We start from the raw sequence: 17,370 nt of genomic DNA, 5'->3' as shown, positions 1-17,370 counted from the left end.
AGCAAGGGAAACAACTACTTCCAGGTCTCAGAGCAAGTGATGTCACAGATTGAAACGCTCCTAACTAGCTAGCAATTTCACACCGGTTATAGAGGCATGAGGTATCCTCTTTAATGGGATTCTCCCTATTCAGTTACTACTCCCAGCAACTCTCACATCCTTAGTGGAAGGCCACAGATGGTGGCTTGGCTCCCTTTGAAGACTATAGTGCTGTTGTTGCTCATAGTATCCTGGCGCCGAAGATCATGGCTGACATTTTACGTTCTCCCAACCGATTGTGCTATTTTTTTGTGTAACGTATTTAAAAAAAAATTGTGTACATAATGTTGCTGCTACCATTTCTTATGACCGAAAATAACTTTTGGACATCAGAAAAGCGATTATTCACCGCGGATTGGAAGAAATGTTTTCCTTTAACGAGTCCGAGGAGAAGTATATCCTGCTTTCACTGGAACAGGCCCAGAACTATGCCTTTTGAGTGAAGAAAAGAGGCCAGAAAAGGGGCCGCAGATCGGGCAGCCTTCTGAGAATCCGGAGGCTAGCGAGTAAACTCCCACTGCCATCCTTTCTTCTTGCTAACTTGCAATCATTGGAAAATAAAATTGACAATTAAGATTATTCTACCAACGGGACATTAAAAACTGTAACATCTAACATCTTATGTTTCACCGAGATGTGGCTGAACGAAGATACAGACAATATAGAGCTAGTGGGATTTTCCATGCACTGGCAGAACAGAGACGCTACCTCTGGTGGGGTGAGGGTGTGTGTCTATTTGTCAATTACAGCTAGTGTGCGATGTCTAATATTCAAGAAGTCTCGAGGTATTGCTCACCTGAGGTAGAGTACCTTATGATAAGCTGTAGACCACACGATCAACAAAGATAATTCTCATCTGTATTATTCGTAGCCGTCTATTTACCACCACAGAACGAAGCTGGCACTAAGACCGCTCTCAACCAACTCTATAAGGCCATAAGCAAAGTTTATGCTCTCCCAGAAGTGGTGCTCCTGGTGGCCAGGGACTTTAATGCAAATTTCTACCAGCATGTCACATGTGCAACCAGTGGGGGAAAAAATCCTAGACCACCTTTACTCCACACACAGAGATGCATACAAAACTCTCCCCCGCACTCCATTTGACAAATCTGACCACAATTCTATCCTCCTGATTCCTGCTTACAAGCAAAAACTAAAGCAGGAAGTACCAGTGACTTGCTCAATACGGAAGTGGCCAGATGACGGGGATGCTACACTACAGGACTGTTTTGCTAGCACAGACTGGAATATGTTCCGGGATTCATCCAGTGGCATGGAGGAGTACACCACCTCAGTCATCGGCTTCATCAATAAGTGCATCGATGATGTTGTCCCCACAGTGACTGTACGTACATATCCAAACCAAAAGCCATGGATTACAGGCAACATCCGCATCGAGCTAAATGCTTGAGCTGCCGTTTTCAAGGAGTGGGAGACTAATCCAAACACTTATAAGAAATCCCGCTATGCCCTCAGACGAACCATCTAACAAGCAAAACTTCAATACAGGATTAAGATTGATTCCTATTACACTGGCTCGGATGCTCGTCGGATGTGGCAGGGCTTGAAAACTGTTACGGAAAGGGAAACTCAGACGCGAGCTTCCCAGTGACGCCAGCCTACCAGACGAGCTAAATGCCTTTTATGCTCGCTTCAAGGCAATTAACACTGAAGCATGCACGAGAGCACCAGCTGTCCTTGATGACTGTGTGATAACGCTTTCGGTAGCCGATGTGAGCAAAACCTTTAAACAAGTCAACATTCACATTCACAGCGGGGCCAGACGGATTACCAGGACGTGTTCTCAAAGCATGCACGGACCAACTGTCAAGTGTCTTCACTGACATTTTCAACCTCTCCCTGACCGAGTCTGTAATACCTACATGTTTCAAGCAGACCACCATAGTCCTTGTGCCCAATGAAGTGAAGTTAACCTGCCTAAATGATTACTGCCCCGTGGCACTCACGTCGGTAGCCATGAAGTGCTTTGAAAGGCTGGTCATGGCTCACATCAACAGCATCCTCCCGGACACCCTAGACTCAGTCCAATTTGCATACTGCCCCAACAGATCCACAGATGACGACATCTCAATTGCACTCCACACTGCCCTTTCTCACCTGGACAAAAGGAACACCTATGACTACAGCTCAGCGTTCAACACCATAGTGCCCACGAAGCTCATCACTAAGCTAAGGACTGGGACTAAACACCTCCCTCTGCAACTGGATCCTGGACTTCCTGAAGGGCCACACCCAGGTGGTAAGAGTAGGCAACACCACATCTGCCACGCTGATCCTTAACACTGGGACCCTCAAGGTGTGTGTACTTAATACCCTCCTGTATTCCCTGTTCACCCACGACTGCGTAGCCAAACACGACTCCAACACCATCATTAAGTTTGCTGACAACACAACAGTGGTAGGCCTGATCACCGACAAATATGAGACGGCCTATAGGGAGGAGGTCAGAGAACTGGCAGTGTGGTGCCAGGACAACAACATCTCCCTCAATGTGAGCTAGACAACGGAGCTGATCGTGGACTACAGGAAAAGGCGTGCCGAACAGGCCCCCATTAACATTGACGGGGCTGTAGTGGGGCGGGTTGAGAATTTCAAGTTCCTTGGTGTCCACATCACCAACAAACTATCATAGTCCAAACATACCAAGACAGTCGTGAAGAGGGCATGGGCCCCCAGATCCTCAAATGGTTTTACAGCTGCACCATCGAGAGCATCCTGACCGGTTGCATCACCGCCTGGTATGGCAACTGCTCGGCATCTGACCATATGGCGCTACAGAGGGTAGTGCGAACGGCCCAGTACATCACTGGGGCCAAGCTTCCTGCCATCCAGGACCTATATAATAGGCGGTGTCAGAGGAAAGCACATAAAATGGTCAGAGATTCCAGTCAGCCAAGTTATAGACTGTTTTCTCTGCTACCGCATGGGAAGCGGTACCGGAGCACCAAGTCTAGGACCAAAAGGCAGCTTTTACCCCAAAGCCATAAAGCCATAAGACTGCTGAACATTTTATAAAATCGCCACAGGACAATTTACATTGACCCTCCCATCTCTTTTGTACACTGCTGCTACTCGCTGTTTGTTTGTTATCTATGCATTGTCACTTCGCCCCCACCTACATGTACAGATAACCTCAACTAGCCTGTACCCCTGCACACTGACTCGGTTCTGGTGCCCCCTGTATATAGCCTCGTTATTGGTATTGTTATTGTGTTACTTTTTATTACTACTTTTTTATTTTAGTCTACTTGGTAAACTCGTCTACTGTTGGTTAGTGGCTTGTAAGGAAGCATTTCACGGTAAAGTCTACACTTGTTGTATTCGGTGCATGTGACAAATGAAGTTTGATTTGAATAGAATATCAATGAGTTACACAGACAGGCTCAGCAACTTCACTTCCAAGGATGGGTGGGATTGAGAAATTGTTTGGTTAAGAAAAAGGGAGAGAGAATGTGACAAAACATCACCAAAACTATTTATTGACTAATTTGAAAGTAATTCTTTAGGGCGTTTTCCAAATTGCAAGAAAACTTGTGCATTATAAAGCAAAGTAAAAGTCGTATTTTTAGACTGAAATGTCCAACGATTCAATTTAGTATAATTCACTGTCATTTTCTTCAGTGTGCTAAAAAAAACAACTGTAATGAAAATTACAGAATCCAGTTGGGGAAAAGCCGCAAATTACAGCTAACACAGGAAACAAAAACAGAACACAACAATGGCATTCACCCCGTCTCGCCCTCCTTGCAGTCCTGCCAGTCGACCAATCACAGAGGAGCGCTCTCAGTCATTGAACCAATGACAGAGCGGCTCCAGTGTGAGACATTCCAAGCATGGGCCCTAAAGGAAGTCCAGTCTGCCCAATCGCAGACCCCAGTCCCAGAGCTCAGTCCCAGACATGGGCTGACTATATTCCCCTGACCATCGACAAGCAGCCACATTCCTCCAGAAGTCTTGTCCTCCTCTTCCAAAGCCTGACGTCTGGCTAATCAGTGACCGGCATTGTGTCTCCTGAGATCTGTTAGGGCCTCACAGCTCTGCCACCTCTGCTGAATTCATTACACCCCTCTCCACCCCTCTGTCCCCCCCCTGCCCCCTCCATTCCCCAGACACTGGTCTTGCATAACCCATTTACTGAGACAGTCAAATTGCATTAGATTAGTTGTCACAAAGCGCAGGTTGACACATAGAGAAAGACAGAGGGAGAAATAGAGTTCTATGTTCATGGAAACAAACTGACACACTCCAGACTCTGGTTCTATGGCTGAGAGGATGGAAGTGGAAATCAGGGCTTAGAGAACAGCCCATTATCAGCCTGAAAACGTCATCCTGGCACATTTTTGCAAAAAGGTCAAATGTCACAGCAGCTGACGTTTTTCTTAATACATTGCAGTCAAGGGGAAAATATGTGTCACAGGGTTGATGTTTTTCTCAATACATAGCCATCAAAGGGAAAAGATGAGCTTTAACCAATTTAATCGTATGTCAATGAATTGCAGTCAATGGGAAAAAATGAGTGTCACAGGGTTGAGACCTCAGTGAATAAATTGCTTTCAATATGGAGATATAAGGAAGGCATCACAGGCATCACACCTCCCTCGCTCTGTTAAGGCTGTTTAAGGCAGACGAAGTCAGGTGCAGGAGAGCAGAGTAGAGTAAACAGGCGCACTTTTATTCCAGTCAAAAAATAGTCACAACATGACATCTAAGTGCCCAAAAAACACAGAACATGAATACAAAAGTATAGCGCGTGAACATACACCATTCACAATAAACAATTACACACAAAGACATGGAAGGGAACAGAGGACTAAGTACATGCAGTGTGATTATGGAATGAAAACCAGGTGTATATGAAACAAGACAAAACAAATGGATATATGAGAAATGGAGCGGCGATGGCTCTCTCTCTCCCTCCCTCTCTCTCTTCTCTCTTTCTCCCTTCTTCACCTTCCCTTACTCGCCCCCTTCTCCCCCTCCATTCTATGTCCCTACCCCCCCTCTATACTATTTATCTTACTCCTCTCTCTACCTCCTTTTTCTCCTACCTCCATCTCTCTCAACTTTCCCACCTCCACAGACAGGATATTGATGATATGCATCAAGGTTTTTGGCACATACTAAGTCTATACATTGCAGTCAAGGCAAAAACATTGGTGATAAAGCTACAATGGGTAAATTGGATGAAAGACACGGGCAGACGGACGGACAAACAGACCTATAAACATGCCCACATCCCAGCTCAACCCTAACCCTAGCCATAACCCTAACCCTATTCCTAGCCCTCCACTTCTTGGCTCTTGGAGTTAGGGTTGAGCTGGGAGTTGATATGAAGCTAGGGTTAGGGCCTCAACCCTAGACATAATCCAAACCTGAATCCAATTAAAAATGATTTAATTTGCCCCTCCCTCCACTACATTGCAGAAAGGTAGGCCTTGAAGCCTGACCTAAAGTTAGTGTGCTTTTGAGTGACATCAACAGAACAAATTAAATGTATGGAATCGTTCAACAGACGCTTTAGATGAACCCAAACCTACATCTGACCATGAGAAATGAACTCTTCACAGTGAAAACTTGGTCCCACAGAGAACAAGGCCTTTCTTCCATAGAAAAGCATTACCTACAGCCCTCTATTAACCATGACGCCACTGTTGACTGTGATTGATCTAGCTATCCATCCTTGCACTGTCACTCCCTGACCTTAGAGAGACTTTGATTTCTCTATTTGTTTAGGTCAGGGTGTGATTTAAGTGGGCATTCTAATTTTTCTATTTCTTTGTTGTTCCCAATCAGAGTCTATCGTTGTCTCTGATTGGGGATCATACTTAGGCAGCCTTTTTTTCCACCTTTAGTTTTTACCTTTATTTTACTAGGCAAGTCAGTTAAGAACAAATTCTTATTTTCAATGACAGTGGGTTAACAGTGGGTTAACTGCCCTTTCAGGCAGAACGACATATTTGTAACTTGTCAGCTCGGGGATTTGAACTTGCAACCTTCCGGTTACTAGTCCAACGCTCTAACCACTAGGCTACCCTGCCAGCCCATGGGATGTTGTTTGTGTGTAGTTGCTTTCTGCACTGCATGTAGCTTTACATTCGTTTTTTGTTGTATTTTGACGTTTTTTTCTGTGTCATTTAAATAAAAGTAAAATGTACTCCTACCACCCTGCTCATTGGTCTAATCCATCTCTAAACGATCGTGACATGCACACAACCAATAGTGACCTTGTAGGGATGCCCTGGGTTGAGGTTCAGTTTCCTGTGGAAACAGGAAGAGTCTTAATTAAAGGGATACTTTGGGATTTTGGCAGAGACATAAAATTGTATCCACGAGTTCATCGGACTCTGGGGAAGTAGATAAGGAGCCTCATTGTCAAAATCCTGAAGTAACCCTTTAATCCTCAACATGGTCCTTCATTCTCTCGCTGCAGTTACACAAATACATTGTCTTCCATCCTCTCTGTAGAACGGTCAATTGTTAACATAAAGACTTGAAACTCAAGGCATTGTTAAAGAGTCTCTCCGTACATTGAATTTCAGCTTCCTGCTATTACAGGAAGTGACTTAATTGGGGGTCATTGGGGCCGTTTCAAAGGGTTAAAAAGGTTTAATCTTCCCAAATGTTACATATTTGTGACCGGGGAACAGTCATGACCCGGCATATGAAATTTTAAGTCTATTGACCCAAGAGCATTTTTTTAAACCTCCATTGGACACAAGCGTCTTGTTATTAATTCTTAATTGAATTTTAAAGAGGATATTGGTCAATTTTTTACAACTTTTTAAACTGTCTGTCTGCCTGCCTTTCTGTCTCTGTCTGCCTGTGTCTGTCAACCTGCCTGTGGCCTTCCTGCCTGCCTGCCTGCCTGCCTGTCTGTCTGTCTGTCTACTTGCCTGTTTGCCTGCCTGTCTGCCTGTTTGTGTCCGTTTGTCTGTCTGCCTCTGTCTCTCAGCCTATCTGAGTAAATGGAGGGGGAGGTGGGAGAGAGAAGAGAGGGAATGAGGGAGGGGGAGAGAGGGGAGCGAGAGAGTCAACAGACATATAAAGGTGGGGGAGAGAGAATTGGGGGAGTGAGGGAGGGAGGGAGGGGGAGAAAGGGGAGAGAGTAGAGAGAGAGTCAACAGACAGACAGAGGTGGGTGAGAGGAGGGAGATAGAAGAGGGAAAGGGAGAGAGAGAGAGAGAGATGAGAGGAAAGAGAGGCAGGGAAAGGAGGGAGAGAGAATGGGGGAGGAGAGAGAGGGAAGGGGAGATAAAGAGGGAGAGGGTGAAGGAGGGAGAGAGAGGAGGGGGAGGGAGGGAAAGTAGGTGGGAGAGGGAATGGAGGGGGAGGAGAGAGGGAGAGAGAGAGGGAAGGAGAGAGAGACTCATCTTTTGAAATTGACTGCAATGTGTTGAGAAAAATATCAGATTACCGTAACCTTTTGTCTTTTTGCAAAAATGTGCCAACATGATGATTTCCTATGATATTATGTTGTAGAGCAATATGGTACACTCTTAGAAAAAAAAGGTGCTATCTAGAACCTTAAAAGTTTCTTTGGCTTTCCACATAGGAGAACCCTTTAAAGAACCCTTTTTGGTTGCAGGTAGAACCCTTTTTGGTTCCATGTAGAACCCTTTCTAGAGTGTATAGCTGTGCAGTGCTTACACTGTTTCAGTTGTCGCTACAACATATGTCGTTCAAGTTCAGATACAGTACGCTCCTTGTTAATGTTTTAATGATCTGTTGCTAACCCAGTAATGGCATTGAGCCTCATTTACCAGTTACTGGGAATTGGAAAGGGGAGATGAGAGATTCCAATTTTTTTCAACTGCGTCTCCAGTGACGGATTTTACTGACTGATCTCTCACGTTCAATCTATCTGATCGTGATCCTGATCTGTGTAGTTACCTGTGTGTGTGTTTTGTTGTTATAGGTGGACAGCTGGGCTCTGGGGGTGCTCCTATACACCCTGGTCTATGGGACCATGCCGTTCGATGGAGGAGACCACAAGAACCTCATCCGCCAGATCAGCAACGGAGAGTACAGAGAGCCCACCCAGTCCTCAGGTACAGATCAAGACCCTCTACCTACAGTTTGAGACAGGGATACCCAATTACATTCCTCTGTGGGCCGATATTTCCTTGAGTGGATGGTTGGGGGGCCACAACATTGTTATAAATCATTTGTACACTGCAAATTGAGTGCAAGAATCCCAAACATAATCATTTCAAACCTTGATTACATTGGGATCACATATGCCTCTCTATTTATGCGTGGGAATACTTGGGAACAGAATCCCTCAATTAAAATCACTTTGAGCTGATTTTCTGGTGATTTTACAGACTTTTATGTCCAACAACTATTTTTTTTTTTTAAAGATTTTTACGGGATGCCTATTGGGAAACCCTGGTCTAAGATCTAGTTTCCCTCTACACACTAAATATAATATAAATGCTCTGCAGCAAAAACAACAGTGAAGTCTAACCCAGCTCCGACATACCCCCTGTTGTGCTCAAATCCAGAATGTTAAACTATGCTCCCCTCCTGTTTCCTCTCCCAGATGCCCGTGGTCTGATCCGCTGGATGTTGATGGTGAACCCAGAGCGGCGGGCAACGGTGGAAGACATCGCCAACCACTGGTGGGTCAACTGGGGCTGGAAGAGCAGCGTGTGCGACTGCGAGACCCAGCGGGACAATGGCACCTCCTCTCCCATGCTTGCCCGCTTCATTGACTGGCAGAGCCGCACAGAGCCCTGGCCGGGCAAACCCACCGCCCTACTGCCCCTGGTCCTCCGCCAGCGCCCCAAGAAGTCCAAGAAAGAGAACGAGGTGGGAGATGGGCCCCACGGTGGAGGGGAGGGGGAGAAGCCCGGGCTGAAGAGGCCCAAGGGGATCCTGAAGACCCGGCTGATGGAGAAGCAGCATTCGCCCAGCCTGGAGGAGGTGGAGCTGGGGAATGGTGGAGCGATGATGGGCCTCAGGCCAGCCGAGGGAGAACCAGGCTGCTCTAGCCCCGACAGAGAGGAGGAAGAGGAGGAGCCCGCCCTGGCAGGGGGCTCGCCGGCCAAGATGGTGCCCACCCTTCCCAGGAAGGGCATCCTGAAGAACAACCAACAACGGGAATCAGGGTACTACTCCTCCCCGGAGCGCAGTGAGTCCTCCGAGCTGCTAGTGGGTGCCACCATGTCCCTGGTTGCTGCCTGCAGCTCCCCGCCCAGGAGAGTGGTGGGGAGGAAGGGCATCTTGAAGCGCAACGGGAAGTATTCCACCTACAGCGGCCCTCCCTCAGCTGGGGCTCTCGGGGACCCCTCCCAGGGCGACTCTGGCCTGTCCCGTAGCCAGAGCCGTCCATCCAGCATGGTGTTGGAGGATGGCGTCGTATCCCCCAGGCTGTCCCCCGACTGGCCCCCCACCGCCCCCCACCGCCCCAACATCAGGGCTTGTGTGTCAGCCGAAAACCTGCTGCAGCTGGCCAGTTTCAAGGGCTTCCAGGCAGCCCCTCTGCTCCACGGGTCAAAGTTCAGCCGGACCCCCAGACTGCGGGGGTCCCCGGGGGACAACGGCAGCTTCTCCCTGCTGGGGGACCTGGACGACATGACTCAGGTGTACCAGCAAGCCCTGGACATCAGCAGCAACCTCACCTAGCCGAGGAGGGGATAGAGGAGGCAGCCAGGTGGCCAGGCTGAGGTTGTAACATCTGTCTCTGTTGGTGTGTGTGTGTCTGTGTGTACATGTATGTGTATGTCATTGACGACCAGTGACCCGTATGTTGCTGAGATAGCCTACCTAAACCTTTTGGAAGGTTATAGTTTTCTCACTGGGGTTCAAATCCTTGTTGGAAACTATATTATACACACACTCAAACATACAATACATGACTATTATGCACTTCTCAGGCCAAAGGACATTCAGTTAGCAGGGTTTTCAAACGACGTGAGTGGAGTGAATAAACAACTGGCATGAGAGAATGCCGCCCAGCCTTCCTCCTCCATCCGCCCGTAGACTTTGCTGTGTTCAAATGTTTACATGTTCAGCAAAAGGCAAGTTAGAATCACATACGCAGCAACCAGAAACTGGTTGGCTCTCGAAGCGAACCATGAATTGAGTTTGAGTTTACAAAAGCACCTTAAAACTCACACAGAGCACATGTTTTTGTGATCTTTTACTTCATGTAAAAAACAAACCAGGGTCTTGCTCCATAATAACTGACGATGTTAACTATTTATTAATATTTGCGTAGATTTAGTATGAATACAAAACTGGTGGGTTCTGGCAGTACTGGAATAGTCCAAAGCTCAATGTCTCCAACCCTTTGTGTGGATTGTGGAACTGACATATATAATTGTTATGTTACCCAAGGAAGTGAAACATGTATACATGATATATTAATATGGCTGCATATGTAAAAAATGTGGCTATGTATATCACCATAAAAGCGTATGTCCTATATATGAGCATATGATATTAGGGAATATGTAGGAAGTGCCTTTTAGGATCTAAATTAAATTATGTAAGTCATTTCCTGAAAGTGGAGCAGGATGGATGCAGGCCAACCTGTCACCATTTGTGCTATTTGGATTCTTATTCATGTGAATGTGGTGAGAGAGAGAGAGACCTAGGACCTTAACGGAACACACTGTGGTCTATTGCATTACATAGTCACAGGTCAGGGGTCACACAATGGCCTATAGCCTTACACAGCCACAGGTCAGGGGTCACACAATGGCCTATAGCCTTACACAGTCACAGGTCAGGGGTCACACAGACATTAAACAGCAGTTGAGATGAAACAGTCCCGTCTCCATCCCAAAATACACACTGTCAGGAACAAGAACCAAGCCCAGAGAGATAACAGAGTCTTAAACAATTGGGCTTTTCGTGCAGTGCTTTCTTGCTTGATGTGTCAGCAGTTTGATGATTTGGTTAAACACAAGGCCTGATCAGGCCAGCTCGAGGGGTCTGGAGCTGCTCACCTTAGAAGGTAGATGGCCTAGACACCCTCTCATAGGCCCGGAATGTTCCTGGCAAATAAACAGCCATGTCTGTGGTTGTTTTGTCTGTATGCCTGTAGTGCAGTGCTGGAGTTGCCTCTGCTGAGGCCTTCTCACTCAATTGGCATAACTTGGCTACAGAGTCCTACCAGCTGGAAATGGCAGAGAAACCCTACAAGTCGTGTACACAATGCTCAGGTTGTTATCTGTGGATATTGTTATAGCCTAGTTTAATTTGTTTAAACCATCCCCCTCCAACTCCACAAAGGGCTTAGTAGAAGGATTTGTTTCAGTGCTCTGATGACACTGCACATTCCACAGACAATGGCTGGAGACGTGTTGGTGCGGGAGATGTTATCCGCACCAGTCAGGTGGGTTCTGTGGTCTGTGCTGTCAGGTTTCCAGCTGTGTGTACAGGGCCATTTTGTCAAATAAGCACCATTAGCCAGCTATTGTTTTTATTAGAGGGAGGTATAGTGTAGTAGAGAGAAACATAATAATGGTAGAGAGAGGTAGAGAGTAGTAGAGATTTTAGCGGGAAACAAGTGTGAGTGAAAGAGAATGTTCTTAGTGAAGGTGAGATTTGAGAAGCCTTTCCTGTTGGAAAGGGTGAAAGAGTTGAGTTGCTGAGTTGAAGGAAACAGAGATGTAGACTAGAGAAAGTAACAGAGAAAGTGAGTTCTGAGTAGAAAGGAAGGAAATGGAAAGTATTGTATTTAGTTTTTTACCAAATATGAGAAGAAGCTTCATTGATGCAGGGGGTGAAATGGATTGGATACTGTATGTGCCCCTGGAACCTTTATGATAGCTGGGAAACCCCATCTGAAAATGAATTCATTTTTGCAACAATAATAGCAGGCTTTTATTATGGCTGTCACTTTTTTGTTAAGAGATTGTTTTAGGCCAAAAGCTAGAGGCTGGCAAAGCAACTTGTGTCATGGGCTGAGTGTGTTCTAAGGAGTGTGTTTAGAATGGCCTTTTAAACTGGGATGGAGAGGGAGATCTGTGACTGATACATTGATTATACTGTATCATCAGAATATGTGTATGGAAAACCATAGCAACCCCCAAGCAACAGAATTAACATGTTGAATGATTTCAAAGGACCGCTAGTGCAAAGTTCTGGTTATTGATTGAAACGACAGACCCGTTCTGTATTATATTGCATTTTATTGCCCTTTGTATTGCCTTTTATTGTCAACTGGATTTACATGATGAAATTATACTATGTTAGTATTTTGTTTTATTACGCTTCTGTTTTTGATTCTCCAAAATATAGAAACTTTATATTGCTTTATGTTATGGCAGAAAGTATTTCTTCCCTGAGTTTGGCCGTAAGAGATCAGGGGACTGATCTGATGTCAGTGAGATCTCAGTGTTTCCCCTGTTTTTGGTACACCTGAGGGGTCAGAGCAGCTGACCTGAGTTCAGTCATGTTGCAGAGTGTTTACCTGTGAACTTACATCAAATCAAGAGTCAACTTACTAATACAGCCTGGTGGCCCAACCCCAGAGAACAGGGCATTTCAACCTACCCCCTCCCAAAGAAAGAGGTGCCCATTGACACCACCCAAAGGGGAAATCCATGGGTTGTTATTATGACAGTAATCTTTCTAAAATGCTAACACATATTAAGCAACACAGAGATAAACACGTACATGTATGTGCCACCCCTTGTTTGATCCCAAAGAAGTAGTCAGAGTCCATCTGTACCAAAGCAAGGAGATCCGAAACGAAGGAATGACATCAGGAGAAAACAATGGAGAAAATCTGATTAAACTCTCTATCTGCCAAACTGGAAATAACTGGTGCATATACATTAGTTAGTAGCAGAAAGTCTAAGCATAGGAAAACCTGACTGGATATTGTTATTAAGACAGTAATAATAGTATTATTATGTTATTTAAGTATTATTTTTGTTGGCTATTGCCACGGTTATGATTTTGTTTTGGTATCAGTTGATGAACCTGGACTGCTAAGGTGGTTTAAGTTGAGTGGCGTTGCTATGTTTTATGATCATGTTTAATTTTATGATAATGAGAATTATTATGTGTTTTTTATACTTGTATTTATTGGTGATAAAGCCATTTTCATTTGACGTATAAAGCTACTCTGTTCATGATTTGGCCTGCTTGTGGGTGTGTTGACTGCATAAATAGAGAGATATCATTGTTTCAATGCGTATAGCATTGAGGGAGTGAAGATGACATTTCATTGTGAAAGCATTGGTCAATATATCATGGTCAAGTATACCAATCAGATTTCATCATATATGACTAATTCTTAAGAAATGTTCTTGGAAGGATCCAAACATCATTGATCCCTCTACTTCAAACCATGCTTCTGTAGTACTGGACCAAGTCAAATAAATGGATCACGTTAAACAAGTTGTTTCCTGTCTGACTTTGTGTATTCAGTGTTGTTCAGTTTCTATCTTTCTTGCTTTTATTGGCATTTAACTCCTACTGTAATCTACTTTTTAGAATTTGAAAAATATCTCTGAGAAACTTCAGAGACAGGAAATTGAGTAAGCGTGTCTGTCTGTCTTGGGGAGAAAGAATAGTCTGTTTTTGAGAGCAGAACAGAGACAAGCAGTTGGTAGTCAAGAGAGAACATTGCTGCTGTTAGGCTAATTTGATCCACATTTACTTTTAGGGGGAGTGGCTGGCTGGCTGATCTGGCCATAGGTAAGGAGTCTTTGGGGCTTCGGTGTTGATATGTGAGATGGCACACCTGCCTCATGTTGTCCAGACAAGACAGGGCAAAAGGCCCAGGAAGATAAACTTGGTTTATCTACACTGATCTAGGAACCCCTAACCAAATCTCATTCTAGGTAGATAGCTAACTTTATTTCTAAACAGGGTATAATCTGTCACGTGAGATTATATCTACAGAAAGAGGTACTGTAGTTATTCCTCTCACATAGATGAATTTATGTTTTGTTCCTCATATACTGTAGCCTTCGGTGCCCAGAAAACAGTGGAACAAAGTAAAACATTCATTAAACACCACTATGAATCAGTCTTTTTAATATGTTTCTAGTTGTGGAGATTCCTGGTTTACCTAATATGTGTTTGGGAAAGCCTCAGACGGAAAATAAGAGGTGAACGAACAAGAGCAGAGTGAGCAGTTGAGGGGAAGACGGCTCATGATAATGGCTGAAATGGAGCAAATGGAATGGCATCAAACACATGGAAACCATTTGATACCATTCCACTCATTTCGCTCAGCCATAAACACAAGCCCTTCCTCCCCAATTAAGGTTCCACCAACCTCCTGTGGCTTAGAGCCATCTTTACCTCAGTGCACTAAGAGCAATTTTCAGCCAATGGTTTCCGAAATGAACGGCAGGTCAGAACAGAAATAGGAAGTTACAAAAAACTGTAGCTAGGTACTTAGAGTAAAAATGAATAATACAGCATTGTGTAATACATTGGATGTCTGTCATCTATGTAAGAGAATGCAGGCAGTCAGTGATGGCATGGATTAAAACGGCAATTTTCAAATCAGGACTGCACACAGTAACTACACCCTTGACATGATATTGACCTGAGTTTCAAAGGGATTTTTTTCCCTTCTGGATTCTTCAGAAAAATCAGGTTCACTTTTTCACCCTCAAATAAAATGCAGCTGGCAAACTTTCTGAACTACTCCCCTCGCTGTTTAGGTAAGCCTGTGAGTATCCAGACTCAAACCCCCACCCGGTCCTTTACTTTGACCCTGAGTCTGCCTTGGAGAGATGGAAGTTGGCACACTAACTACACATTAGGGGCTTGATCCTACTTCAGCTTGCCTTGGAGGGTCCACTCTAAAGAGGCCACTGCTTTTCCCACTCTTTTTAACTGAAATGTAAAGGACAAAAGACATCCCATAGAGAGGATTTTTAGAATATAAAGAATCTATAACGTTTAATTAATACTTCAGTTCAGTTTACCAGTCTTTTGCTGAAGAAAAAGGGTTTTGAATGAGGTCAAGTGAGGAGCATTTCTACCTATAGAGCAAAAACAGCGGTTGAGATCTGGCATATCCAGATATGCCAATTGCCGCATTTGGCTGCTGTCGCAGGCAGCTGGCAGGAACATTGAGGGTTTAGGCTGGGTGTTGTAAACGGAGCTGCCCGTTCATGGCAGGAAAAATAAACACAGTGCAGGGCCTAGAGCAGGCCTGGGTACAGGGAAGCGTGTGTTCCTCAGATAGCTGACACATTGTTTTAAAAGGAGCTAGGGGCTGTGAGTGAAGGCCACTGTACATACACGCCGGTCACATTCAGATCTCCCCGGCACTCCTTTTCCTCTGAGCTGCTGTGATAACATTGTGAATGGAGGTGGAATAAGCCTCAATCCCTTTTCCATTCCCTCTGCTCTCCTCCTGTCCTCTCTCATCTTTTGTTCCCCCTATCCTGCACTCGTCCTGCTCCCTCCCTGGCTCTCCTGGCCAGAGGACTATTTTTAGTGACGGCGCTGCTATTCTGGAATTTGATGCTGACTGGCTGCTGCTGGATGTCTGGGCGGCGATCTCTTCAGGAATGTCTGGCCTGCTCTCAAACCACTACAGAGCCGCAGTGCAGGGCGGACGGCCCGGGGCTCTGATTACAGACCCTCGCTCTGCTCTGCTCGCCTTCTCTTTCCTCTCCACCAGCGCAGAGCTACAGACCCAGAAGAAAATAAAAGGAGAAGTGCATATGTGTCTATTTTTCTGTCTCTGGATCCAGTGATCGTATGTTTTTGAGGAAACTCATGCTTGTATGATTTCATGTTGTTTTTGATTGACTTCCGAAGAGGATGTGCCGCATGTGTATGTGTGTGTGTGTGTGCATGTGTATGTACACATGCGTGTGAGTGTGTGTGTGTGCGTGTGTGTGCGCGTGTGTGCATGCGTGTGTGTGTGCCGTGTGTGTGTGGTCCATGAAAGAAAATAAGCAGCACTAATGTGACATTCTTCCTGTCTTGGATCAGCTTTTCAGTTTCAAAGAAAATGGTTTGCAGTGGAAGTACAGACAGCCCACCTGTTGTTCAGGATCACTTAGATCCGCTGTAGCTAGTCTCTGTGCAGAGAGACACACTGTATGTCACTCAGCTACATCAATGGACCAAATCTTTTCCACGCGGCTAGTAAACCATAGAGGAATATGCTCTACAATGCTGGGGAACTCTGCAAGAACAGTCAATGTAGAGCAGCATTGACTAATTGATTGACCAAACAGAACTGTTGTGTACAGTATGTCAGTTGTTTGAAGGGAACTTTGCAAGAAACATAAATATACAGCAGTCGATTGAAGTCAATTGGTTGAATTGTCAAATAGCGCAAATTCAACGTGAAATCAAAAAAATATGTCACCATGTCTTTTGGATTTAGGTTAAAAGTTGGGTGAAAAATTGACAAAATTCCCTGATGACCTTTTTCAAATACAATACGCTTTCCACATTGATTCAACATAATCATACAGAATGATTTGGTTGAAATGACGTGGAAACCATGCTGATTCAACCAGTTTTTGCCCAGTGGGGAGTTTCAACATGACAGATAACAGTTTTGTAGAATCTCTCTCCTTCAGGCCAAATGAAAAGCCTAGGACATACCTCTCACACATGCTTAATGGCATCGACCAGACCTTCAGAATGTCCCCGGAAGTTCATCCGGTTTGAGAAGGGAAGGGATTCCTCCCAAGGGCAAGGGGTTTGGGCATGCCCAGTAGGGGGTACAAATGATGAACTGACTGACAGCCAAGCTCGTAAAGTAGTGTTACCTGGAGCCTTTCAGTTCTTCTGGAGATGACAATGGAATAGCACAGCAGCAAATAACTATTTCATTGGAATAGCAGTGTCAATTAAATACTGGGCATTGTAAGCCTATGCATGCTCAAGCTGATGAGAAAAAGAAAGCTTTTATTTTCTCAATCCCATCCATATTCCTCTTAACATAGTGTGTGCATACAGTAAGAGAGCATGAAATGTGAACAGTCTGCTCTGTTAGCATGTAGCCTTCAGTGTGTGTCTCAGTGGGCCTGGCTCCCAGTGCAGAAGGGGATGTGGGTTAGCTCCAGTATGCAGCTAGGCCGTGGAGACCGGCCGGCCCGGGCCAGAAGGGAGGAAGCCTGTCAGACAGACTGCTGTGGCCGATCCTGCCGGCTGGATGGGCCAGTTAGGTAACTAAACAGCCCTGCCATCTGCCTCTCCTCTCCTTTCCTTTCCCATCCCCTCATCTCATTTCCTTTCCTTTTCTGTCCTTTCTCCCCTCCCCTCACCTCCTCTAATCTCCTCCCCTTTCCTCTCCTTTCCTTTCCCCTCCTCTCCTCTCCTTTCCTCTCTCCCCTCGTCTCCTCTCCTTTCCTATCTCCC

The 17,370-nt window shown here is 45.3% G+C and overlaps 1 protein-coding gene across 1 annotated transcript in view; it reads left to right on the top strand.

The window, feature by feature from the left end:
* LOC109897835 (NUAK family SNF1-like kinase 1) overlaps positions 1-13,419 on the top strand; it is a 42,540-nt gene extending 29,121 nt beyond the window's left edge. Inside the window, exons 6-7 of the mRNA XM_020492438.2 lie at positions 7,976-8,108; positions 8,603-13,419. Coding sequence (XP_020348027.1) covers positions 7,976-8,108; positions 8,603-9,687 — 1,218 coding nt within the window. The 3' untranslated portion in view covers positions 9,688-13,419. The remainder of the gene's footprint in view (positions 1-7,975; positions 8,109-8,602) is intronic.
* The last annotated feature ends 3,951 nt before the right edge of the window (positions 13,420-17,370 follow it).

This window comes from Oncorhynchus kisutch, linkage group LG10 (assembly GCF_002021735.2).
Source record: "Oncorhynchus kisutch isolate 150728-3 linkage group LG10, Okis_V2, whole genome shotgun sequence".
Lineage (NCBI taxonomy): Eukaryota > Metazoa > Chordata > Actinopteri > Salmoniformes > Salmonidae > Oncorhynchus > Oncorhynchus kisutch.
Note: the sequence above shows the minus strand (reverse complement) of the source record. Positions and strands in the feature narration are given on the sequence as shown.